The following is a 26,057-nucleotide window of genomic DNA, read 5'->3' as shown; positions in this document are numbered from 1 at the left end:
GCGAGGCGGAAGAAAATACATATTCTTCTCTTTCTCGCCCTCCAATGTGTGCTTTTCCACTCCGCTGCCATTTAAGCCTGGCCAATTATCTTGGCCTTTTGGGCTGCTCAGAAGTGTCTGACCTTAGCCCAAACGCTAGTTTTTCCCGCTGCCTCTCTGAAATCTCACACTCATGCACATATGCACCCGCTGCCATCTTCATTTGGCAAGTGTTCCGCCAGCAAGCCTCTGATCTCGGCAACATCAAAAGGCTGGTTTGTAAGATAAGGTAATGTTTGAAGTTAGTGCAGCAGCATTCCCTAGCGTCCAAGTAAATCCAGAAATAAGATATAAGCAAAAAGTGAGAAGGGAAAAAAATCTGCCCCCCCCCCCCAAATCCTCATCCTCTTGTTCTTTATCTGGAAATGAGATTCAAATTTGCAGTGTGCCTTTTACCAAACTATAAAAGGACACTAATCAAATTGTTCCCCCCAACGAGGAGGAAGAAGCTGTGGTTTTTATTACAATCGGTGAGGGGTAGAGAGAGAGAGCGAGAGAGAGAGAGAGCAGGCAGACAGGAGATTGTCAAAGGCTCAAAGAACTCTGTGCAGGGCAGGCCACTGCGAGGCGCTACACTTTGTAACATAAGATGTTTTAATAATTAACATGAAGACGTTTGCAGGAAAAAGACGTGACTGAATTCCAGTGGGATCTATTTTTTTCCACTTAATACATAATTTGGTCAAATGACTCTGGGTTTGTATGCCTCGGGGTCCTACTTACTCTGCATTACCAGATGGAGCCTAGATAGCACTGCCAACAATGCACATTGAAGAGCGGGACACTTCCCTAACTTTTATCCTAGGATTACAAGCCATGAACCTTCAAGACACTTGAAAAAAAAAAAAAACTCTAGAAACGCATGACTAAAAAAAGTTACAATTCACAACAAAGCAATGTACCAAACAAAAACCCAACTCCTTCCAAAACACCAATCTATCCCTTTCCCTTTCTCTCTCTCTCGCGCTCTCTCATTCACTCTCTCCTGTTGCATTTTTAAATCAACCCCAACTCCCCTCCCCAGCGAGCCAGCCCTATGCGATGGCCGAGGCCCTTTGTGATGGCGGTGCATATGGGCAAAGAAGAAGAAAACAGACCGTGCACTCTTTCACGGGCCCTTACTTTATGGGGATCTCCTATTCAGTTGTGCAAGTCATTTTCAAAGCAGACAGCCACCCCTCTTATCCCCCTAAGCTCCCCTCGGCTAACAATAGGCTGAAAGCGATTCAGTTAAGCCTTTTATCCGCCGTGCACTTTATTTTCTCACTCCCTTGCACGCCAAACCCTCACCGTTCCCCTGCTATTGGCTCAGAGTGCTGGAGGAGGGAGAAGGAGAGAGGGGAGTAGAGGGAAATAGGGGGGGCGTTGGGGTTGGAGGGGTGAGGGAGGAAGGTTGGGGGGGGAGATGGTGGGGGACGAGGTTGATTTTGGAGGTGCCCTAATCTGGGCAGTGGGAGTCCCTCCTGACCCTATCCTGGGGTTCAGGAATGAGTAACCTCCATGAAAGCCTCGCTGACACATGATCGCAGCAGCAGTGGCGCTGCAGCAGCAGAGAGAGCGAGAGGGCCAGTAGCAGAGCAGGAAGCCGCGCCACCGTGTGAGTAAGCTCCCTTTCATTCGCTGCCAAAATGTTTCAATGAGTTTGTCTTAAGGTCCAAATGGCTATTTCCCCTCACTCTCTCTCTCCCTCCCCACCCCCTCTCTCTTTCCCTTCTACTCCTTCAAAGGGAAAAAGCGATTAGATAATATGAAAAAAACAAGGCTGTTGTGGCAGAACGGTGGGTGGGATGGATACATTTCTACTTTGAGGAAAACTGAAGCAACACTCCACAACACCCCCCCCATATCAAGAAGTTCTGCCTGTAACAGAATAGACATCAAAAGATTTTTCCACATAATGACTTTCACAGAATCCCCTCCCCCCCTCCCCCGAGGCCTAGAGGCACTTTATACATTAATATAATTACCTGAACTCAATCTGAAAGGATCATTAAAACCTAAACATCCCATTCCATTTCACAACACAAGCTTCCCAGATAAACTTGATATTTAGTCCAATTGTTTCCCGTATATATATATATATATATATTTATCCATGAAAGGTATTCACTGAATGGCTAAATGAGCAAAGTCATTTTTTGAGCTTCAGAATATATAGAGGTTCAGACATGCTTCAGAAAGGCAGGCCTGGAGTCAGCTTTGAATGTGAAATGGTTTTCAGAATGGACGTGGAGTTGACATGGAGTTGACCCCCAACCCAGGACAAAAGGTGAGAAACTCCAGAGAAAACCCAGAAGGAAACGCTGAGAGAACCCTACTTACACACTACTGTCGGTCATGGACATGGAGTCGTCCGTCATGGCATCGCTGGAGATCTCGCTGTCGTTGGCACTGGTGGCGGGGGCAAACACATAGCCTGAGTTGACAAAGTAGGGACTGGCCGGGTCTCCGCGTCTGTGTGACCTGCCAAACACAACAGCAACAGTCCTTGATACAGTCCATTTTACACTACAATACATATTCCACCATTTCATTACTGAAACCCAAGTAAAAACCTCAGTGCCATGCAGAGACTTCTATTGGTGAACCTGTATTAGCTATGTAAATGAAGTTTGTGTGTTAACTTGTGTACATGTTTTAGTAAGAGTCTTTGCTTTGGAGTAAAAGTTTGATTTGAAGTGTTTCGAGTCCGAGTTCCTACAGATTTGAATAATTAGTCACTTTCGCAAGACTTTGGGGCCTCGGGAATGTGACAACACTCTCTGAGGAGCTGTTTTTCCCTTTATTTTCTCTCTCCCTTTCATGTCCACTCCCGTCATGCAGGCGGGGAGGTGGGTGAGGGAAGTGAGCAGCTCAGCTGTATGTGAATGGACAACAGAGCCACTTCCCCTCGCTCTCCTGCTATCTCCCTGCCCTTTTGCTTGGGCAAGGCCCCTACTCCCGCACATTTCCACTCTCTGAAGCAGTGTACTCTTTTCTTGAAGTGTTTTTCTCCCCCTCCCCTTCCTCCCTCTCGCTCTGCTCTCTCTCATGTCTTCTCTCCTTAAATCCAGGCCCCTCTGTATACTCCCCTCCTCCTCCTACAACCAAGCCCCCCTCCCATCCTTCTAAAGTCTCTCTCTCTCCCCCTCTCTACTTTTACTCTCTCCTGCTGTGTTGCATTCCTGTTCCACTAGTGAAGGGGGTGGACAGGGAGAAAGGAGGGGAGACCTTGAGCTTGGGGGGGGGGGGGCGCAAAAGAGAGAGCGTGTGGGAAGGGGGAAGGAGGGCCTCTTTCTTTATGAGAATGCCTACTGCCGGGAGGATGACTAAAGCCGTAGGCCCCAGCTCAAACCTGACCTTTGGAGGTTCAAGCAAAGAGTCAGGTATTTAGCGCAGCTGGGCTCTCGGTTCCCCCCCCCTCTTTTTCTTTCTTTCATTATTCCCCTGTTCCTGTCTCCCTCCGAAGCACATGCTTAGGCTCTGTCAGAGGGATTTCTCTAAAAGACGAGATAAAAGCAGTGGGTAGAAAGGACGTGGGAAAAACATCACAAGCGAAAGGGAGAACGGGGGTCTGACGCTGAACTGCGTGTTTTTTTTCTTTTCTGAACTGCTATGTTTTTTCACGTTATTTCGGAGGAGAGTGGCTACATTTCTGAAGGATTTTTTTTATTTTTTATATCTGAGTGCAGTTGCGAAATTAGTTCCACATGTTTCAGATGGAAATGTGTTGACCTAAACAGTTGGTGCGGGGCAGGGGAAAGAAGAGATGAGAGGGAGGGGTGGAGGCTATCCCTTTCCTTCAGCGAAACACAAGAATGTGCAGATCCCACCAGGAAGCTGAGGAGATGCCCTCATGTCAACAACCCCCGAGTCCCCCTTCAGTTCCCAACTCAACATGGCCCCTTCTGAACATCCTGTCTTCCACAGCAACACTGTCCCCCAGCCTGCTAGCTAGCTATGGCATGTAGAGATATCATGCCATAGGAACCAAATCTCCTGACAGTCAACTAATACTCCTGACATAACCCACTGCAAAACTCTGGTCAAATTATCTGGCACACTATTTTAGCATGAAAGACGAATATGAATTAGAGAAAATACTAGTAATTTAAAACTCGTCATGAAACTATCATACACTTTTCTCGTCAACAAACATTTCTTCCCAGCGTTACTATTTTGTTTAAGAGGTCAAATGTGTTTCCTTGAAAACTGCCCCTTTTTCAAATCCCTCTTTTCCTATGGACACCGAAAGGAACAAGATACTCTAACCACTCTGTGGTAATTATGTCCAGATGTTGTTTTATTGTATGGACATACTAGGGGAACAGTTCGGTGAAAAACATTGGAATGGCTCTCTTTGATGCAACCTCGTGCATAAAATCCACACTTTCACAATGTTCCTGACTTGAAGAGCTTGCAGCTGTTGGACAATATGTGGGACGAGATCTTAAGAAACAAACCCAAAATGCTTTCCAGAAACACTATCTTTGATCTCGGACCAAGAGGCCAATATCTCTTCTGGGCATTACTCACTTTCTCTCTGTGTGTTACATTGTAATAATAGGACTACTTAATAATAGGCTGAACATTTTTGAAATATTGCATAACTTCACAATGGCATCACTCGTTTCATGTACTAGCTGCAACAGCCAGGCAGGATTGGTGTCTGAATTCATGCCTCTAACTGCTGGAGGAGCGATTTCAAAGCACAGGAAACTTGAGCAAGCCAACAAAGGGCTGACTGCAATACACCATTTACTTTACAGGAAAGACCAGATCCGTTGATGTTTTGCACCCCCTAACTAACTGCAGGGCAGAGGGAACAAACATACATTTTTCCACTTTCATATTTTTTTCGGTCCATCAAGCAGCTTTTATCTCAATGGAATTTGAGGGAAAAACGTTGTATTGACATGACTGGGCAAATAACTCGTTCAAATACATATTTGCTCTTTGAATGATAATAACTGGATTATATGCAAATTATATGATATTATCTAATCAGACAACATGCCCAAGAACTAATTAATTTACTAATACTATACGTTTAAGTAACCTTAGGATCTCTATTCAACATAAGCATATTGATAAACAGTCATAATAAAAACGATCAATTAAATGACTCGATAGACTGTAAACATAATCAATTCAATTAAGGCATTCTCTTACCTGTACCCATTCTCCAGCACTTCCGCCGCAGTCCGAATGGAAGCAGTGGCCCGTAGCGCATTAGCAGATAGTCCAACCACAGAGGCTAACGTTTTCTCCTTCAAGTCACAACTCCACTCCTCTTCCTCAATGAGAGGTGGCAGAAATCCGCACATCAACTTGAGGCTCCCGAGACCGCTATGGTTGGCATAAGCCGTGTTCTCGCACCCCGTGTGCACATATTCAAGGTATATGTCAGAAGTTAAGAACATCTGGTACTCATTCTCCTCCATGGTTGACTGAATTTCCGTTTGTGCTTGGTCAAACATCGCAGAGTCTATCTGTTGCTTCTTAATACTATCCCTTATGTAGGTTTTAGTGGCAGGTTTCAACTGCTTGGCAACAATGCTGTTGTTTTCAATGTACCGCTTGAAAATAGCTTTGGCAACTCGTAGCGTTTTGGTATCATTGAGGTCCATTTGCCTAAACCCATTGCAGGCGAACCAAAAGTCCAAAGTGTCCACGCATTTCTCGCGCTCAAGAAAGGTCCTGAACAGGTGAGCACCGTCTTGGTCACCCAGGAGAAAATGCAACGACTTGGTCCACCGGGCGAGGGGTGAATCCGGCGACGCGCTACCCTCAGGTTCCCCGAGTCCATCCTCGTTCCTCCTCGGCGTGGAGCCGGGAGACGCGACGGTGACAGCTTTAGCCTTGTTTTGGGCTCTCATTTTGGCATGTTTGCAGGGAGTATGGCATGACGCCTCTCCCTCCTCCCCCGGCACCGGGGGACGGGGAGCATCTTCTCGGAAGCTACTGCTGATATGGACCGTAAGCGCTCTGCTCATGGCTCCAGCTCCGGTTGCCGTGTGTGCCGTTGTGCCTGCTATGAGCTCCACTGTAATCCTCCTCACTCTCTGAAATCCGCGGGGGAGTTTCTCGGCTCCTTTTCACTCTGAAACAGAAAGTATTGATCTAATCAAAGCCAGATCCAGCTAACTTCAAAGGGAGACATGAAGTAAACAGTCCCTTTCAGATCCCCGCCGGTTTGCAGAGAAAGAAAAATGAAAGGTTTAGTCTCATCAATCTATTTATAATCTAAATGGGGGTTTAGCAACCTATATTTACAGTCTGCATCGATTTGTCACATCAAACGACCGTTGACAAGAACAATCCTTTCACATCGCCAACATTCCTCACCAAGTACGCACCTAAAATATATTTTACGCATATCAAAGCGATCACCTGAAACAGCTTTCATTTCAAATGAATTATCAGTCTAAATGTGCTTCCGATACTGTTATCTGCATTATGCATAGGGATTGCGTTCCCACGAACCACTTGTCCTCATACATCCAGTGTTGCATATCACACAGCCAGCCATCCAAGACAGTGAAAACACATCCTATGCGCCACAATGGACTAAGGTTCCTATAATGGGGAGGACAAGAGCCCCGTACAATGATCACGATCAACAGTAGCCTATAATTCCTTAAATCATTTGCAGTTAGCCAACTACATCAGCTCATATGTAGGCTACAACACATAATTATGGCAGCGAACACTAGGCAACGTGTCTGAGCAACGCGATATGATTACCCTGCACAATACAATATTACTAGGCTACTAGACAAGATATATTCTTATTCGTTTTTTAAAGAAGCACTTTACGTCATCTTCAAGAATGTCACAAGTAAAACTGTCATTATTGTGCCAAATGTGCCATAAGCCCACGCGCCGCTAAACTATTTTGCGCAATCAAAACAACGTACATTGTATCATTTCTACTAGCACTTAGTCTGTTTACAAGATTTGCATAAACAATCGATGTGTCCCAACTACTCATAAATAACATCGTGAAAAGAAAACAGCTCGCGAAGTGTATATAACATGGGGTAGGCTACATCACATACCATTGTAAAACGAAACCCGAATCCAGCAGAAAGTGAAGAAAAAACTATTCCCATTTGCTTATGCTCCGTCCTCTTTAGTGGTATATATCCAACAAAAAGTCCGATGGAAGTGATGGTAATCCGACAGTGGACTAGATTTACTTAGCCACATGTGTCCTTGATGCAATAGGGATAGTCTAATGTACCCTGTCCCATTCAACAACTGACCCCAAAGTACGCAGGCACTGCTTCTATGTAGATCAGAGGGGGTGTCGACATTTCGAGGAGGCGGGAGAGGGGGGACCTTGCCGAATACATCCCACTTTTCCCCTTCTTTCAGACCTATGATAAACTACAGCAACCAATACTAGTCTCTTCTACAGCCTTCACAATCACGAAAGCATTGATCCTCGAGCTCAGAGTTGCCTTACTTATCCATTCTACGGTCTTTTCTCGCCCACAAACAACAAGTGTGGCATACATTTCTCAACTTCAAAGCATTGCAGCAACACATCAAAGCGACCAAGAGAGGGGGCCTTGGTTAAGGTTGCAGAACTGCATTCTTGCAACTTACCATCGATGCACACGAGTCCTTTCCCGTATGATCAGAAACGGTTCACGCAGAAAAAAAGTAACAACCCAAAAAGTATTACAATAACACTATCAGAAAGCTGGTGTTAGTCTACTCCGCTCTGATGTTTATCTCAGAAAGAAGAGGAATATAAAATGTAACCCCGAAAAGAAAGCTCGTTTCCCCTTCCCCAGGTACTGTTTCAAGTAGTCATAGCAAGCTGCAGATCTCCTCTAGGCTATTTCAAAACGAACGGGCTGAGGGTTTAACAGTGGACATCAAAGTAAAGAACCGCCGGCCTGGTCCCGGAAGATACATAAAAACATCTAAACATATTTCCGATATCAAAAAACATAGAAGCAAATACAATTCACTGAATTACATCGCCACACGCTTCAGCCAATATATAGATCCCAAAACACACTGTTGAACAATAGTCGGCCGTACTTAGAAAGCTGTCAGGGGGTTTTCTGGAACGACAACGTTTTTACTAGGTTGTAAGGACCTTATCAAAGACTGGCAATCTCGAGCCAACTCCGAGGCTTTGGAACGTCTGAAGTAAGTGATCTACCGCCCCAATAGCATTATCCCTGCAATCCTTCTGTTGCTACATACACTTTAAAGAGACATACCTCCTTTCCTAAATATTTGGTATTTTAACCTCCTGGTTTCTGCATGGCAGACAATAATACAAAATGCATGTAAATTCCTGTAAACAGTTTATGTAAACAAAGTTGGCTACACTTCACTTGGATTTCTCATAAACAAATGCATTTAAAAAAAAATGCCATTAAAACACCAAAGGGATATAATATATCATATTACGTCAAATAATAATCATAATATATCAAATAATCACATGAGGTAGTTATCTAGCAATATATTTCAATATTTTCATTGAGACACTGGGATGATACTGACAAATAATTCAACACATTTTTTGTATTAGCCTACCTATTTAGGAACCACCGTAACATACATGTAAATTCCCACACACGGAGAATCCATAGCCTACTATGACATTAGCTGAAATTGGCTATGGAAGATAGACAAGACATGTTTCCTGGGTTTTTAATTCGGATGACTTTCACTAATGTCATTGTGAAGGCATCTTAAAGGAAGGGTTAGACAGTGATCCTATCCCAGGGTACTTCAAAGACTATATTGTCCCTTTGATGTTGAAAATCAACTTTAAAGGAAAAAATATAATTATATAAGAGAATTCAGACACACAACACTTGAATCATGCCACAGGAGAGGAGAACTAACATACTATTACTTTAAAATATAACTCTCCCATTGACGCTCATTAGTCTGTACAATCATGCATTCTATAGGTTCTGAACAGTATGCCTAATTGGCATACATGGTGACAGCTGGCCATGTCAGGTCCCAATATAAATATCTATAACCCCTACTTCTCCTATCACAATCACATCTCAACTTAGTCCAGTCAATCCTATACACAGGAATGTATAGACATTCTAAAATGTATTTAGTTCCATACCCCACACAGATATTTGAGGCTAAAGCACTGTAGATGAGGGTCACTTTTTCTATGTTGAGTCAGAATATAATGTCCAAGCATTTCCGTAGAAATTTGTCATCTGCAGCAGAATTTCATTTCGTATATGGACATTTTGAATTGAAGCGTTTAACCTTTCAGGCCCTCCATACCATTTTCCACCGTTGATACTAAACCTTTAGCTCTGTGCACTTGCAACGACAGTACAGCCACTGTGTTAAAGAAGCTGTATGGAACTTTAGCCTCTAGGGGTGCTCCTGAGCCAATCAGGGTCCTCTAAATGGGTTTCCTAAATGAATAAAATGACAGAAATATTGTCCAGGAATCATATTTCCTCAAACCCCAACAACAATAGCCACATTGCTTGGTCTGGATGAATGTTATAGGTGGTCATTTACTGCCGTTGTTTATGCGGGAGAGCTCTGTAAAACAATCCAGGCCCAAAACACACAATGGTTTCCAACACTTCTAAATGGGAAGTGCCTACAGTATTGTCTGGGTGATGGAACGCAAAATTAGGTCATTGGCAGACACTGTGAAGTTAAAAGCACCAACTCAGTGATCTGTGAGTCTAAATTTAAGTCAATGTGATATTTGCAATATGTAAGCCGAATCGTTATCGGCCAGTGGCTACTCCAACGGCAGTAATGAAAGGATGATTGAGATAGAGAGGGTTTTTCTGAAGAGGACTATATTCTTTAAGTGGGATACTTGACTTGTAGGATAAGATGCTTAACTTCAGTCAAATTAAATGATATACCCTACATATCACTTCTAAGAGACCAACTGGACAAATATGCCTCTCTGAATAGAGATTGCTGTTGAATTTTGTGCTGATATGGAGAAAATGTCCCCAAGTTGTAATGAAATGTATTTTAAGATGATTGACTGTGTTTCTACTGCATATACATATAAAAATGAGCAAAAAAGACTATAAAATAAATAATGCAAATACTGAGCTATATTGTATGCTACTGTACATTTTCTGGGAAAATGATATTATTTTGTACAATTGCACAGAGAAAAAGATTTTGTAAAGTTCATGATGTCGTTGACCTTAACAATGGCCCCGGGGTCAGTGGAAGCCAAATAAACCCATTGCATCAAATATCCACTACCATATTTTACAGTAGGTATGATGCCACACATACCAGTGGGTTTGGCTTAGAAACATGGAAGCAAATGCTGATACTGTACCTCATACCCACTGTAAAATATGGTGGTGGATCTTTGATGTTATGGGGTTATTTTACTTCCACTGGTCTTGGTGCTCTTGCTAAGTTCAACAGCATCATGAACTTTACAAGTACCAGGACATTTTAGTACATCACACAAAATCCAAAAAGAAATGGTTAATTGACCACAATATCAACATTTTGCAATGGCCATCTCAGTCTCTGGATTTGAACCCCATTGAAAACCTGTGGTTTTAAATGAAGAGGGCAGTCCATAAACTCAGATGAAGGATACCAAGGATCTGGAAAGATGATGTATCAAGGAATGGTCTAAGATCCCTCCCAATTTGTTCTATAATCTCATAAAACATTTTAGAAAAAGGATAAACGTCATTATCCTCACAAGGGAAGGGTGCTGGAGGATTGAAACAGGGGTGCCAATCATTTTGAAACCTACAGTGAATTCGAAAAGTATTCAGACCCTTTGACTTTTTCAACATTTTGTTACGTTACTGCCTTATTCAAAAATGGACTAAATAGTTTCCCCCCCCTCATCAATCTACACACAATACCCCATAATGACTGAAATATGACATTTACATAAGTATTCAGACCCTTTACTCAGTACTTTGTTGAAGCACTTTTTGCAGCGATTACAGCCTTGAGTCTTCTTGGGTATGACACTACAAGCTTGGCACACCTGTATTTGGGGAGTTACTCCCATTCTTTGCTGCAGATCCTATCAAACTCTGTCAAGTTGGATGGGGAGCGTACTGCACAGCTATGTCCAGGTCTCTCCAAAGATGTTCGATCAGGTTCAAGTCCGGGCTCTGGCTTGGCCACTCAAGGACATTCAGAGACTTGACCAGAAGCCACTCTTGCGTTGTCTTGGCTGTGTGGTTAGGGTCATTGTCTTGTTGGAAGGTGAACTTTTGCGCCAGTCTGAGGTCCTGAGCGCTCTGGAGCAGGTTTTCATCAAGGATCTCTCTGTACTTTGCTCCATTCATCCTTCCCTCAATCCTGACTAGTCTCCCAGTCCCTGCTGCTGAAAAACATCCCCACAGCATGATGCTGCCCCCACCATGCTTCACCGTATCGATGGTGCCAGGTTTCCTCCAGATGTGAAACTTGGCATTCAGGCCAAGGAGTTCAATCTTGGTTTCATCAGACCAGAGAATCTTGTTTCTCATGGTCTGAGAGTCCTTTAGGTTCCTTTTGGAAAACTCCTTGTGGGTTGTCATGTGCCTTTTACTGAGGAGTGGCTTCCGGCTGGCCACTCTACCACAAAGGTCTGATTGGTGGAGTGCTGCAGAAATAGTTGTCCTTCTGGAAGGTTCTCCCATCTCCACAGCGGAACTCTGAAGCTCTGACAGAGTGTCTATAGGACTCTTGGTCACCTCCCTAACCAAGGCCCTTCTCCCTTGATTGCTCAGTTTGTTTTGGCGACCAGCTCTAGGATGAGTCTTGATGGTTACCAACTTCTTCCATTTAAGAATGATGGAGGCCACTATTCTTGGGGACCTTCAATGCTGCAGACATGTTTTGGTACCCTTTACCAGATCTCTGCCTCGACACAATCATGTCTCGAAGCTCTACGGACAATTCCTTCGACCTCATTGCTTGGTTTTTGCTCTGACATGCACTGTCAACTGTGGGACCTTATAGAGAGAGGTGTGTGCCTTTCCAAATGATGTCCAATCAATTGAATTTCCCACAGGTGGACTTCAATCAAGTTTTAGAAACATCTCAAGGATGATCAATGGAAACAGGATGCACCTGAGATGAATTTCGAGTCTCATAGCAAAGGGTCTGAATACTTATGTAAATAAGGTATTTCTGTTTTTTATTTTAATACATTTGCAAAAATGTCTAAAAAAGATTTTTTTCAATTTGTCATTATGGGGTATTGTGTGTAGATTGATGAGGGAAAAAATGTATTTGATCAATTTAATAACAAGGCTGTACCGTAACAAAATGTGGAAAAAGTCAAGGGGTCTGAATACTTTCCGAATGCACTGTATCTTTTTAGATGCTCTTTTATTACTTGTTAAACAAAATCTATTTCTCTGAGTAATTGTATTAGTATCAAATAATATGATTTTCCCATTGTTTTTTGCATACAATATCAAATCAAATTTTATTGGTCACATACACATATTTAGCAGATGTTATTACGGCTGTAGCGAAATGCAGTATAGCTCAGTATTTGTATTATTTATTATATACAATCTTTTTTCTCATTTTTATGAAGGGTGCCAATAATGATGGACCTGACTGTAGTTGGCACTATAGACAGAACTTGCTAGAACTGAAAAACCAAGATGCTCAAGCACATTTTGTGAGTATCATTCTTTAGTCTGTTTCTTCTCTCAATACTTCTCAATGGGGGTATTGTTTTTTAAAATATCAGTTTATTACTTAAGCACATGTGAACCAAAATATTGGAATGATTAAACAGAAATGTGACTAGACATACTGCATTGTAGGACCATGTGACCGCAGCTGTTGACCACTCAGTGCCCACAGCCCCACACTACTATCTAGCTGTGGCAGCCAAGGAGGGTTCTGTGAAAGGGGCAGTGGCCCTTTTTTGTATGTTGACCCTACCCTGACCCCTTTGTAGGGGCCCTAACCATTTCACAGAAAGACACCAATGCTTTAAAAGCACAATACAGGATGAGACCACCACCGTCTTGCTATTAAGCCCCAATAAAACGGAGTGACCCAGGGGCTAATTGAGGCCTCGTGCTACGGAGTCAAATTAAAGGCAACTGCTGCACCACCACAGACTGGAAATAATGCCTCTAATTAGGAGTTGAATTAAACAACTAAGGGAAAGTTATTTATTCACCGGTGAAAATACAGGTGGTACGTGAAATAGGAAATTAGTACTTAGGCCTACAGAAAGAGCTCATACTGTCTGTATGGAAAACAATAGCTTAAAACCAACAGAGGTTTACTTGTCATGCCCTGACCTTAGAGAGCCTTTTTATTTCTCTATTTGGTTAGGTCAGGGTGAGATTTGGGTGGGCATTCTAGTTTTTCTATTTCTTTGTTGGCCGGGTATGGTTCCCAATCAGAGGCAGCTGTCTATCATTGTCTCTGATTGGGGATCATACTTAGGCAGACTTTTTTCCACCTTTAGTTTGTGGGATCTTCTTTGTGTGTAGTTGCGTTCTGCACTGCACTGCACTGCACTGCACTGCACTGCACTGCACTGCACTGCACTGCACTGCACTGCACTGCACTGCACTGCACTGCACTGCACTGCTCTGCTCTGCTCTGCTCTGCTCTGCACTGTAGTGTAGCTTCACGTTCGGTTGTAGTTTATGTTTTTTTTTGTGTTCATCAAATAAAATGATGTACGCTTACCACGCTGCACCTTGGTCTAATTCTTCCATCAACAACGAACGTGACATTATTGGCAGTGGTGTAAAGTACTTAAGTAAAAATACTTTAAAGTACTACTTAAGTAGTTTTTTTGAGTATCTGTACTTTACTTCGCTATTCATATTTTTGACAACTTTTACTCCATACATTTTCCCTGACACCCAAAAGTACTCATTACATTTTCAATGCTTAGCCGCACAAGAAAATGCTCCAATTCACACACTTATCAAGAGAACACCCATGGTCATCTTTACTGCCACTGATCTGGCGGACTAAACACACATGCTTTATTTATAAATTATGTCTGAGTGTTGGAGTGTTGGAGTGTGCCCCTGGCTATCCATAAATAAATAAAAACAAGAGAATTGTGCAGTCTGGTTGACTTAATATAAGGAATAAGAAATTATTTATACTTTTACTTGTACTTTTGATACTTAAGTATATTTTAGCAATTACATTTACTTTGATACTTAAGTATATTTAAAACAAAATACTTTTAGACTTTTACTCAAGTAGTATTTTACTGGGTGACTCACTTTAACTTGAGTTATTTTCTATTAAGGTATCTTTACTTTACTCAAGATTGACAATTGAGTACTTTTTCCACCACTGTTTACTATTCAGGCATACTCTAAGGTTATAAGTGGCAAAAGTCAAGCTGTAGGATACAGTTGAAGTCAGAAGTTTACATACACTTAGGTTGGAGTCATTAAAACTTGTTTTCAACCACTTCACAAATTTCTTGTTAACAAACTATAGTTTTGGCAAGTCGGTTAGGACATCTACTTTGTGCATGACACAAGTAATTTTTCCAACAATTGTTTACAGACAGATTATTTCACTTATAATTCACTCTATCACAATTCCAGTGGGTCAGAAGTTTATATACACTAAGTTGACTGTTTCTTAAAACAGCTTGGAAAATTCCATAAAATGATGTCATGCCTTTAGAAGCTTCTGATAGGCTAATTGACATCATTTGAGTCAATTGAAGGTGTACTTGTGGATGTATTTCAAGGCCAACCTTCAAACTCATTGCTTCTTTGCTTGTGTCACGACTTCTGCCGAAGTCGTTGCCTCTCCTTGTCCGGGCGGTGTTCGGCGGTCGACGTCACCGGTCTTCTAGCCATCATCGATCCATTTTTCATTTTCCATTGGTTTTGTCTTGTCTTCCCACACACCTGTTTTCAATCCCATCCATTACCTATTGTGTATTTAACCCTCTGTTTCCCTTTATGTCTTTATCAGAGATTGTTCGTTGTCAAGTGTTGTGTTGATTGTGTATAGGTGTGCGACGGGTCTTCGTACCCAGATTTGTTTTATGTTTTTCCCGTGAGTGTTATGGAGCAGATTACTGGGACTTTAATTAAAGTACTCCATTCTACACTCTATTTGACTCTCCTGCGCCTGACTTCCCTGCCACTTATACACGCCATTGTGACAGCTTGACATCATGGTAAAATCAAAAGAAATCAGCCAAGACATCAGAAAATGTTGTTATAGACCTCCACAAGTCTGGTTCATTCTTGGGAGCAATTTCCAAACGCCTGAAGGTACCACGTTCATCTGTACAAAGAATAGTACACAAGTATAAACACCATGGGACCACGCAGCCGTCATACCGCTCAGGAAGGGGACGCATTCTGTCTCCTAGAGATGAATGTACTTTGGTGCGAAAAATGCGAATCAATCCCAGAACAACAGCAAAGGACCTTGTGAAGATGCTGGAGGAAACGGGTAGAAAAGTATCTATATCCACAGTACAACAAGTCCTATATTGACATAACCTGAAAGGCCGCTCAGCAAGGAAGAAGCCACTGCTCCAAAACCGCCATAAAAAAGCCAGACTACGGTTCGCAACTGCACATGGGGACAAATATTGTACTTTTTGGAGAAATGTCCTCTGGTCTGATGAAACAAAAATAGAACTGTTTGGCCATAATGACCATTGTTATGTTTGGAGGAAAAAGGGGGAGGCTTGCAAGCCGAAGAACACCATCCCAACCATGAAGCACGGGGGTGGCAGCATCATGTTGTGGGGGTGCTTTGCTGCAGGAGGGACTGGTGCACTTCAAATGATGTGGATATATTAAAGCAACATCTCAAGACATCAGTCAGGAAGTTAAAGCTTGGTTGCAAATGGGTCTTCCAAATGGACAATGACCCAAGCATTTTTCCAAAGTTGTGGCAAAATGGCTTAAGGACAACAAAGTGAAGGTATTGGAGTGGCCATCACAAAGCCCTGACCTCAAACCTATAGAGAATGAGTGGGCAGAACTGAAAAAGCTTGTGCGAGCAAGGTGGCCACTAAACCTGACTCAGTTACACCAGCTCTGTCAGGAGGAATGGGCCAAAATTCACCCAACTTATTGTGGGAAGCTTGTGGAAGGCTATCCAAAACGTTTGACCCAAGTTAAACAATTTAAAGGCAATGCTACCAAAAACTAATTGAGTGTATGTAAACTTCTGACCCACTGGGAATGTGATGAAAGAAATAAAAGCTGAAATAAATCATTCTCTCTTTTCTTCTGACATTTCACATTCTTAAAATAAAGTGGTGATCCCAACTGACCTAAAACAGGGAATTTTTACTAGGATTAAACGTCAGGAATTGTGAAAAACTGAGTTTAAATGTATTTGGCTAAGGTATATGTAAACTTCCGACTTCAACTGTATATGTTTCTTCTAGCTGCAATAACATTTGAAAACTTCTTACCACATGTTAACCCACATTGCATGTTCATCAACAGTGACATCAATAAACTCATTTCATCCTTCTTATTCCTACACCCCATACACCCTAGCCCCAAAAGAACAGTTGAAAACGGAGAGGGGGGCTCATTATAAATAACCCAATATTGCTAGTTTAAAGAGTGTGGCAGTTGGAGGAGTGATAACTCTGGCTGAAGCCTCCCCATAAACACTAATAAAATGAAGTGTATCAGAAGGGGGCGTGGCCCAGGGTTCCCTTTGAACAGGCTCTGTGATCGGTTCCCCTCTCAATTAGCTCATTGTCCACTTCAGCTGGGGGGTTACACTCTCTGCTGGCTCCCTTTGAAGTGATTATCCCTTTATCTCAAGCCTGACCGAGGAGGAATATCTGGAGGACAATAGAAAATTAATGCCCGTATGGAGAAGAGCTTGAATGTCTGTTTATATATATATATATATAGGGCCACAACAGTGAAAAAGAGAAAGGCACACCTAAACTGTTTTGGTGGTAGTGGGGGGAATAAATATGTTAAGGCTTGTGCCCGAGTTGACACTTGTGACAAGACTTTTGTGGGTGAAAATTTAAGGAAAGTGAAAGAAAAAAAAAAGAGAGGGATCTATTGGTAATGAAGGACAAGCAAGTAGGGATAGATAGATAGATAGGTAGATAGATAGATAGGTAGATAGATAGATAGATAGATAGATAGATATATAGATAGATATCCATAATGACAAGGAAGGGAGAAGGGAGAGACTGAAGGAGGAAGAATAGAGAGATAAGGACTCTTGGTGGCAGTCTTTTGGGGTAAAGTGAGGGAGAGTAAAAGGAAAAAAAAACAGACACGAGTATCCATCCATAATGACAGATAAATGAAAAGAGAGAAGGAAGGAGGGGGAAGAGATAGAAGAAGGGAGAAGGAGAGAAGTTGTCAGCGGAATCAGATGGCGTTCAGGCAGCTAGCTCGACGAAGATACAATTAGAGTGTGGAGTTAAGACGGTCTTTGAAGTTGGACATGGTGCATAACACCCTTAACGTTAGAGAAGCCCGCCATTCATACCCTCCTTATGGTTTGTTAAGAGGATCCTCTTTAAAGGGCCTATTTTAAAAAAAATAACTTTAATTTCCAAATAAGTTGAGAGTGGGCGACATGTGGACGTGTAAAAAATCTGGCGTGACAGAAAGAAACCTGATGATGGTATATTAAAAGTTGTTGTCCTTGTGCAGGTACATACAGTTGAAGTCGGAAGTTTACATACACCTTAGCCAAATACATTGAAACTCAGTTTTTCACAACTCCTGACGTTTAATCCTAGTAAAAAAATCCCTGTTTTAGGTTAGTTAGGATCAGCACTTTATTTTAAGAATGTGAAATGTCAGAATAATAGTAGAGAGAATTATTTATTTCAGCTTTTATTTCTTTCATCACATTCCCAGTTGGTCAGAAGTTTACATACACTCAATTCGTATTTGGTAGCATTGCCTTTAAATTGTTTCACTTGGGTCAAATGTTTTGGGTAGCCTACCACAAGCTTTCCACAATAAGTTGGGTGAATTTTGGCCCATTCCTCCTGACAGAGCTGGTGTAACTGAGTCAGGTTTAGTGGCCACCTTGCTCGCACATGCCTTTTTAGTTCTACCCACAAATTTTCTATGGGATTGAGGTCAGGGCTTTGTGATGGCCACTCCAATACCTTGACTTCGTTGTCCTTAAGCCATTTTGCCACAACTTTGGAAGTATGCTTGGAGTCATTGTCCATTTAGAATACCCAATTGCGACCAAGCATTAACTTCCTGATTGATGTCTTGAGATGTTGCTTCAATATATCCACACAATTGTCTTTCCTCATGATGCCATCTATTTTGTGAAGTGCACCAGTTCCTCCTGCAGCAAAGCACCCCCACAACATGATGCTGCCACCCCCGTGCTTCACGGTTGGGATGGTGTTCTTCAGCTTGCAAGCCTCCCCCTTTTTCCTCCAAACATAACGATGGTCATTATGACCAAACTGTTATATTTTTGTTTCATCAGACCAGAAGACATTTCTCCAAAAAGTACGATCTTTGTCCCCATGTGCAGTACCGTAGTCTGGCTTTTTTATGGCAGTTTTGGAGCAGTGGCTTCATCCTTGCTGAGCGGCCTTTCAGGTTATGTCAATATAGGACTCGTTTTACTGTGGATATAGATACTTTTGTACCGGTTTCCTCCAGCATCTTCACAAGGTCCTTTGCTGTTGTTCTGGGATTGATTTGCACTTTTCGCACCAAAGTACGTTCATCTCTAGGAGACAGAATGCGTCTTCTTCCTGAGCGGTATGATGGCTGCGTGGTCCCATGGTGTTTATACTTGTGTACTATTGTTTGTACAGATGAACGTGGTACCTTCATACGTTTGGAAATTGCTCCCAAGAATGAACCAGACTTGTGGAGGTCTACAATAAAATGTTCTGAGGTCTTGGCTGATCTCTTTTGAATTTCCCATGATATCAAGCAAAGAAGCAATGAGTTTGAAGGTAGGCCTTAAAATACATCCACAGGTACACCTCCAATTGACTCAAGTGATGTCAATTAGCCTATCAGAAGCTTCTAAAGCCATTACATAATTTTCTGGAATTTTCCAAGCTGTTTAAAGGCACAGTCAACTTAGTGTATATAAACTTCTGACCCACTGGAATTGTCATACAGTGAATTATAAGTGAAATAATCTGTCTGTAAACAATTGTTGGAAAAATGACTTGTGTCATGCACAAAGTAGATGTCCTAACCGACTTGCAAAAACTATAGTTTGTTGACAAGACATTTGTGGAGTGGTTGAAAAACGAGTTTTAATGACTCCAACCTAAGTCTATGTAAACTTCCGACTTCAACTGTACGTGGGTAGAACATGGGGGTGGGTTTTGGCACCTAAGGTAAATAATTGCTTTCTCTCCCACTCTCCTTTTTGTTTTTTTAATCCTGTTTTGCGGTGGCTTAAAAGTTTAATAATGTATAGAAACAATGTCTGATGTTCAGCCTAATCCATTTGGCCAGGGAAACCATTGTGTGTGTGCCTACAATATGGCGTCCATTTTATCCTCCTCCTCTCTCCTGGTGGGGGTGATGGAATTGAACTGGAAAAAGGGTCTATCCTTTTCAGCATTCAGCAGATGCCCCTGGAAAGATCACTGAGATTATTGGCCCGCTGCTGATCTACTTTGAATAACCAAAACTCTCTGATGTGGCGGAGCGGGACCGCCAAGGGAGGCAGACTGGTCTGGATGGGGTCATCGTAGGTATTCTTTTCTTTCTCTGTCTCTTTCCTCTTCCTCTCTTCTCTAACTCTTTATCTCTCTCTCTCTCTTTCTCATTCTCTTTCTTCTCTCTGTCCATGCAGTTTCGCCTGTGTGTCCTTTTTGTGTCCTTTTGAAAATATAGAGGTGTTTTTAAGAGAAGGAACTAAAAACAGTGTGTCCTTTAATCCTGATATACTAAAGAGGGAATATTGTGTAAAAAAAAGGGTTCTGCAAGTCCACTGTCCATCTATTACAGCAATATGACCCCTGTTGAATTAATAAGCATGCAGTCCCTGCATGGATGCTGCTACCCACAGGCCTCAGCTCTAGAAAAGTACTTATTAGTTTGCTAGTCACGTCGTATGGAAAGGTGTTGCATGGTTAACTTACGCGCAAACAAACCAATCAATGGCTTCATTTTGTATAACAATCGGACAAATGAGACGGAAAAGTGACCCGCTTGAAAGGAAACTAAAGTGGATTGGACATGAAGAGCAGAAACAGCACTTGGGCTCTCCGCTCTGCTAAACTGACAAAGTAGCATGTTTAACCACGTCTTGTGCTTCTGAGGCTAAGTCCTGACAGGAAGTCAATGAGGCGACAAGGCAAATAAATTGTCCCTACTGATCAAATGAGTGTCCAATGACGGTTGGCGCCGTGACAAGTGAAACGGACGTCAGTGTGCTGCTAGCTGTTTAGCTTCCTCCACTGTCCCTGTCCTCATACCGGGCTCAAACTAGTTACCCTCTTCTTCGCAACACACGTGACCGTCCTCCTTGACAAGGTACCAAATGTTGAGCTATACAAAAGGGTCCAATTGGATAGCTCCATCGGCTACATTTCAAGCTACGGTACATTCTTAACTCCACTACACAGGCATTGGTTCCCAACAGACCTGGATTCAAGTACTATTTGAAATCATTTCAGATACTTTATCTGTGCTTGACTGAGCTTGCCTGGTACAACGTAACCAATAGAATATTCTCAAAAGTGCAAACCCCACCCATCTGTCACTGCAGGCAGACAAGAGCAAACACAGAATGTATTTGAAAGATTTCAAATTTGATTTAGACCCAGGTTTTGGGTCCAAGAGTAAAAACAGAGGGAGCTAAAACAATGAGGTGATGGAATCAAATTCCCACCCCAACACCTGTAGAAGTACAATATTTACAGTTGGCTATCCTGCGCTGGGAAGTTACCTGGAAGTAACCACATCAAACCTTAACCATACCACTGAATAGGAGGAGATGTTTACCATATTTACAGTGTCTATACGCAGTGTCGAATTCCCCAGAAAAGTAATTAAAGTCAGGTACACCGATGTGTAATAATCATAAAGCTATCAAATGTCTACACAGTGCTGGTGACTCCTCCGACAAAGTCAAATAGACCACTGTGTATTAATCGTAAACCTATTAAATATCTCAGTGACCGGTGTTTATACACATACGCCCTATTCTTGATAATAGGATATACTTAGCTTAAACTTGAACTTACTCCAAACTTAAATCATACCCTAAACTTACCTTAATCCTTAGGTTTAAGTTAGTTTAAATAAAGTCAATTTAAACATCTGCTATACTGTATACTGTACATCAATTATTCTGTCCCACAAGGTTATCATGTTTTCTACACAGTAGATACACGTTCGGTGGATCCAGTGGAATTGTGGGAGCTACAGATACAGAAGAGAGGGCCAGACCAGGCTTCTCTGACCTCACCCAGGGCCTGCTGCAAATTATTTATTATCTCGTCAGTTTCTCTTCTTCTGAGGTAAAAGTCTGAGATAAGACCAGTTCAAGACAAGAGAGAATATGGGAGCTCTGCTTTGCTTCTGTGACCAGTGTCGTGGGATGTTGCTGCCTTCCCTGCTTTGTGTCAGCCTTTTCCACAGGTGTGAATAGGGGGGTGAGCTTCAAAAACAGTGCGCACAGATAGGCGAGGAACGTCAACAAATGCAATGGTGCAATGCTTCTCTCTGTGCTGTAGGACAGGAGATAGGGAAAACATTCCCACAGAGAGAGAGAGAGAGAGAGTGGACAAAGGAAAGCATGCTGGGAAAACGTTCAAATTCCTTTCATATCAGTTCCAATCGTGCTGTTAAATGTGGGGGGGGAAACACATTTGTCTTTTGATGAAGACTATAAACATCATGAGGAATAGATCCGTGCTCTATTGTGGCTACTGTATATCTCTTGGCAAATAAGGATTTTTGGTACAGAAGTCTAATGATAGTACACCATCTATGTGGTGGCAGAGGAACGGAGAATAAAATAGAGAAACAAATGTACATTATGCTTCCTGATGTGGAGGTCAACAGCGTTCAAAAGGCCGTGTTGCAATAACACTCATGCCGTACTCATTCTAGTGGCCTCTTTCAACTTGGTAGACCTCCAAGGCAAAGCACAACTAATCACTGCTAGTCCCCAACGGTATTGAAATGTGTCAACAGAGCAGTTTAAAAGGAGCATGCTCCCATGTTTACCCTCCCACACCTGCGATGGGGTGATTGAGAGAGAACAAAGGAATAAGATAGAAAGAAAGAGAGAGAGAGAACAAGGAGAGAGACAGAAAGAGAGAGGGGGAAATAAAGACAGAGAGAGAGCACAGAACAGGAGAGTGAGAACATGGGGATCTTTCCCTCCCCTCCCTTCAGAATCAAATCCGGTGCCATAAAATGTGAGCAAACAGCTACTCCCCGGTATCGTTGCTGAGTTTGTTTTCAAGTGGAAATGAGCTGATGGCTCGGTGGCGATTAGCCCCGCGGCTAACATGAAAGGAGAGGAAAAGACAGCTGCTAATTTCCTCCTCTGACCTTTCTGCTCCCGCTGGTATTTCATACAGACGTTGTGATTTATGGGCCTAACAGCTCACTGCTACTGGCGGGATTACAGTAACAGAGACCCCGACCCCTCTTTCTACGAATCTTTCTCTGAAACACGCTCGCGCACACACTCATACAGATATACACACACACACATACACCTGCCCCCAATTTTACACAACAGTAATACAAGGTTAAAAAATACATACACTCTTAAGGAAAGGGTGCTATCTGGAACCTAAAAGGGTTCTTCGGCTGTCCCCATAGGAGAACCCTTTGAAGAACCCTTTTTGGTTCCAGGCAGAACCCTTTTGGTTTCAGGTAGAACAAGTTTGGGTTCCATATAGAACCCTTTCCGCAGAGGGTTCTACATGGAACCTAAAAGAGTTTTACCTGGAGTCAAAAGGAGTTCTACCTGGAATCAAAAAGGGTTCTTCAAAGGGTTCTCCTATGTGGACAGCCGAAGAGCCCTTTTGGAAACCTTTTTTCTAAGAGTGTAGGTGTAAAACGCGTGTAAAGTGAGTAAAGGGGTGAGGTTCTTGACTGGGTTCCAGTGTCTGCTGTTCTCTTTACAAGTCAACAGCCCTGACAGACTCAAGCCCTTCAACCCATGTGGCCCAAGGAACAGGAAGATGACACCAGCCACTCTAAAAGGGACTTCCCTCTTGTCCTTCTTGTCTTTCAACTTTTTACACTGGGACAATCCTCACACTTCAAACTAAATGTTTCATAAAGACCGACTTCCAATAAGAACAAAAATATCTGCTGAGAAGCTGATGAGAAAATTTGTGATTTTTAGGTCAAGGATCAAGTATGGGCACGGGTAGTGGGAAGTGACTTCCATCAAAACCCAGTCGAATACAAATGCATTGGAAATGCATGAGGCACAAGGAAACAGGAGGCCCCACAATGGCCTCCAGGGAGGCGGATACCCAGGAAGTTAGGATCCGGCTGAGCATTCCTCTCCCTCTTGCTCCACTAGCATTGTTGTCAGTCTTATTACCCCGTTTGCCTAAAGGGGAAAATACTCACAACTACTTCAAAAAAGCCAATAGTTTTGAGGCTCTATTTCAAACACCAGGGTGGCAATTACCTCATAAATCATGATGAGCTATAGGTAGAGCTTATTGGCCAGTCGGTAGACCTGCTCTTCTGTTGTGATAAAGGGAAAACACTTTGTTGACGGAATGGACTACGAGTATACACTGATTTGGGCCCAAGACTCAGGCTCACCTCTATCCTGTGCCACCATGGCAAGATAAAACATTTTTTCACACAGTGAAACAAAACAAAAATGTGAAACGGAATCCTATGTTTTAAATCCAGGCTAACATTTTTCCAATCAAGTTCATGGTCACTCCCTCAAATCGCCCTCCCCCTATCCCGTACCCCCTAAATTCTCCCTTCTGATCAGGTCCTCTCTCCCTCTGACTCCGCCTTCTGTTCTCACCATCCTCGTCAGGCTTCATTCAGAGTTCAATTGGGTCATTAGCTGAGTGATTACAGTGAGAAAGGACGTCCATTAGTGTGTGTGTGTGTGTGTATCAATCAGCCGGTGTGGGTGACGACGCGGTGCTGTTTGTCTTTCATGAAAGGGAGAGGGGATCAAAAGGGTGGCCACCAGCTGGACCTTCAATCACACTGGGACAACTCACTTTAGCGCCCCACGGCAGCTGTAGCGCTGTGGAGCCAGTGTGTGTGTGTGAAGACTGTTTGATTGTTTAACTATACTTGTGTGGATCAGAAGTCCCCACAAGAATAGTAAACAAACATACAATTGACCAATTGGGGACATTTTGTTAGTTTCCACAAGGTCATATGCTATTTCTAGGGAGTTTACATGCTGACCAGACCGTTCACGCACGTGCGTCTGCGTGCGCCATCGAGTGCATGTTGATTTTGTACACCCACACCAGACGCGATCAGGACACGCAGGTTGAAATATCAAAACGAACTCTGAACCAACTATATTCATTTGGGGACAGGTCGAAAAGCATTAAACGTTTATGCCAATTTAGCTAGCTAGCTTGCTATTGCTAGCTAATTTGTCCTGGGATAAACATTGGGTTGTTATTTTATCTGAAATGCACAAGGTCCTCTACTCCTACAATTAATCCACAGATAAAAGGGTAAACCAAGTTACTTTCTAATAATCTCTCCTCCTTCAGTCTTCTTCTTTTCCTCTTCAGACTTTATATGGCGGTTGGCAACCAACTTTAAGTTGCATTACCACCACCAACTGGACTGGAGTGTGGACCTCAGTTCATCTTTCAATCACCCACATGGGTATATGCTCCTAAAATCCAATGAGGAGATGGGAGAGGCGGGACTTGCAGCTCGTCAAGCGTCACAAATAGAACAAAGTTCTATTTTAGCGCCTGGCCACGTGGACGCTCATTGACGCACACGAGCAGTGTGGGTGCAATGATTGTATAACGAATGTGTACATTTATTTTTCAACGCTCGCTTGATCAGCATGTTCGAATTAGTGTTAGGGTTAGAATTAGGTTTAGGGTTAGGAGCTAGGTTTATTTTTATGGTTGGGAGCTAGGGTTAGGTTTAGGGTTAAGGTTAGGGTAAGGGAATGGGTACGGGTTAGGTTTAGGGTTAGTGGTGAGGGAAAATTGGATTTTGAATGGGACTGAATTGTGTGTCCCCACAAGGTTAGTTATACAAGACTGTGTGTGTGTGTGTGTGTGTGTGTGTGTGTGTGTGTGTGTGTGTGTGTGTGTGTGTGTGTGTGTGTGTGTGTGTGTGTGTGTGTGTGTGTGTGTGTGTGTGTGTGTGTGTGTGTGTGTGTGTGTGTGTGTGTGTGTGTGGTCATGCAAGGTCAACCCTCTCTTTGTATTGTGTCTTTCTGGGAAGTGATTGGCTCCGGACTCTAGTGTAATTCAGTGAAAGAGCCAGTGTTTGATAATGTGTGGTTGATGTGTGTACGATGTCAGGATCGATGTCCTATAGGGACTTTGTCACTGGCCTTTTTAAGCCAGTATAACCAATTGTATTTGTGATCTCTTCTCCTTCTAGATACAGCCCAGCTGCAACCAAATGCAGAAGTTAGTATTTGTATTATACAATATGTACATAGTATAGTAATATCTAGATAAGACGATATACTGTATGTTTACAGCAGCAAAATGTCTTCACTAACTCCAAAATGAAACGGTCAGTAATAATAAAAGGTCACTATTAAGTGAATACATTTGCTATAAGTTAATATGATCTAACCCAAGATTGAGGACAGAGACAGGGAAAGAGAAGTTGTTATTGCTGTGAATTGGACTTTTACTGTGAATTGGACTTTTACTGTGAATTGGCTCTACTGGCCCTGCAAGTTTACAGTTCCACTCTTTCATCCAATCAGTCGTGTTTCAGTGTCACAAAAACATGATCATGTGTGACATACTTTGAGGTTTGCGTAAGTATTTTGTTTAAATGCTTCAACCAAACACTTAATTATCAGGAATGCACAGCCCAGTGCGGTCAGAGTTCAACAACTACATTTAGGAACCCTGGGGGTGTGTCCCAAAG

The 26,057-nt window shown here is 42.5% G+C and overlaps 1 protein-coding gene across 5 annotated transcripts in view; it reads right to left on the bottom strand.

The window, feature by feature from the left end:
• LOC139567527 (axin-2-like) overlaps positions 1–26,057 on the bottom strand; it is a 90,597-nt gene that overhangs the window by 10,676 nt on the left and 53,864 nt on the right. For 2 of the 5 annotated variants that reach the window (XM_071388856.1, XM_071388858.1), the window contains 2 exons: positions 5,191–6,121; positions 2,362–2,502 (listed from right to left, as the gene is read on the bottom strand). In XM_071388856.1, coding sequence (XP_071244957.1) covers positions 2,362–2,502; positions 5,191–6,014 — 965 coding nt within the window. In that variant the 5' untranslated portion in view covers positions 6,015–6,121. Of the gene's footprint in view, positions 1–2,361; positions 2,503–5,190; positions 6,122–7,079; positions 7,611–7,632; positions 7,948–26,057 lie in introns of those variants that run through there. The other 3 variants (XM_071388857.1, XM_071388859.1, XM_071388855.1) reach the window with 3 other exon arrangements.

This window comes from Salvelinus alpinus, chromosome 2 (genome assembly GCF_045679555.1).
Source record: "Salvelinus alpinus chromosome 2, SLU_Salpinus.1, whole genome shotgun sequence".
In the NCBI taxonomy this organism is placed as follows: domain Eukaryota; kingdom Metazoa; phylum Chordata; class Actinopteri; order Salmoniformes; family Salmonidae; genus Salvelinus; species Salvelinus alpinus.
Note: the sequence above shows the minus strand (reverse complement) of the source record. Positions and strands in the feature narration are given on the sequence as shown.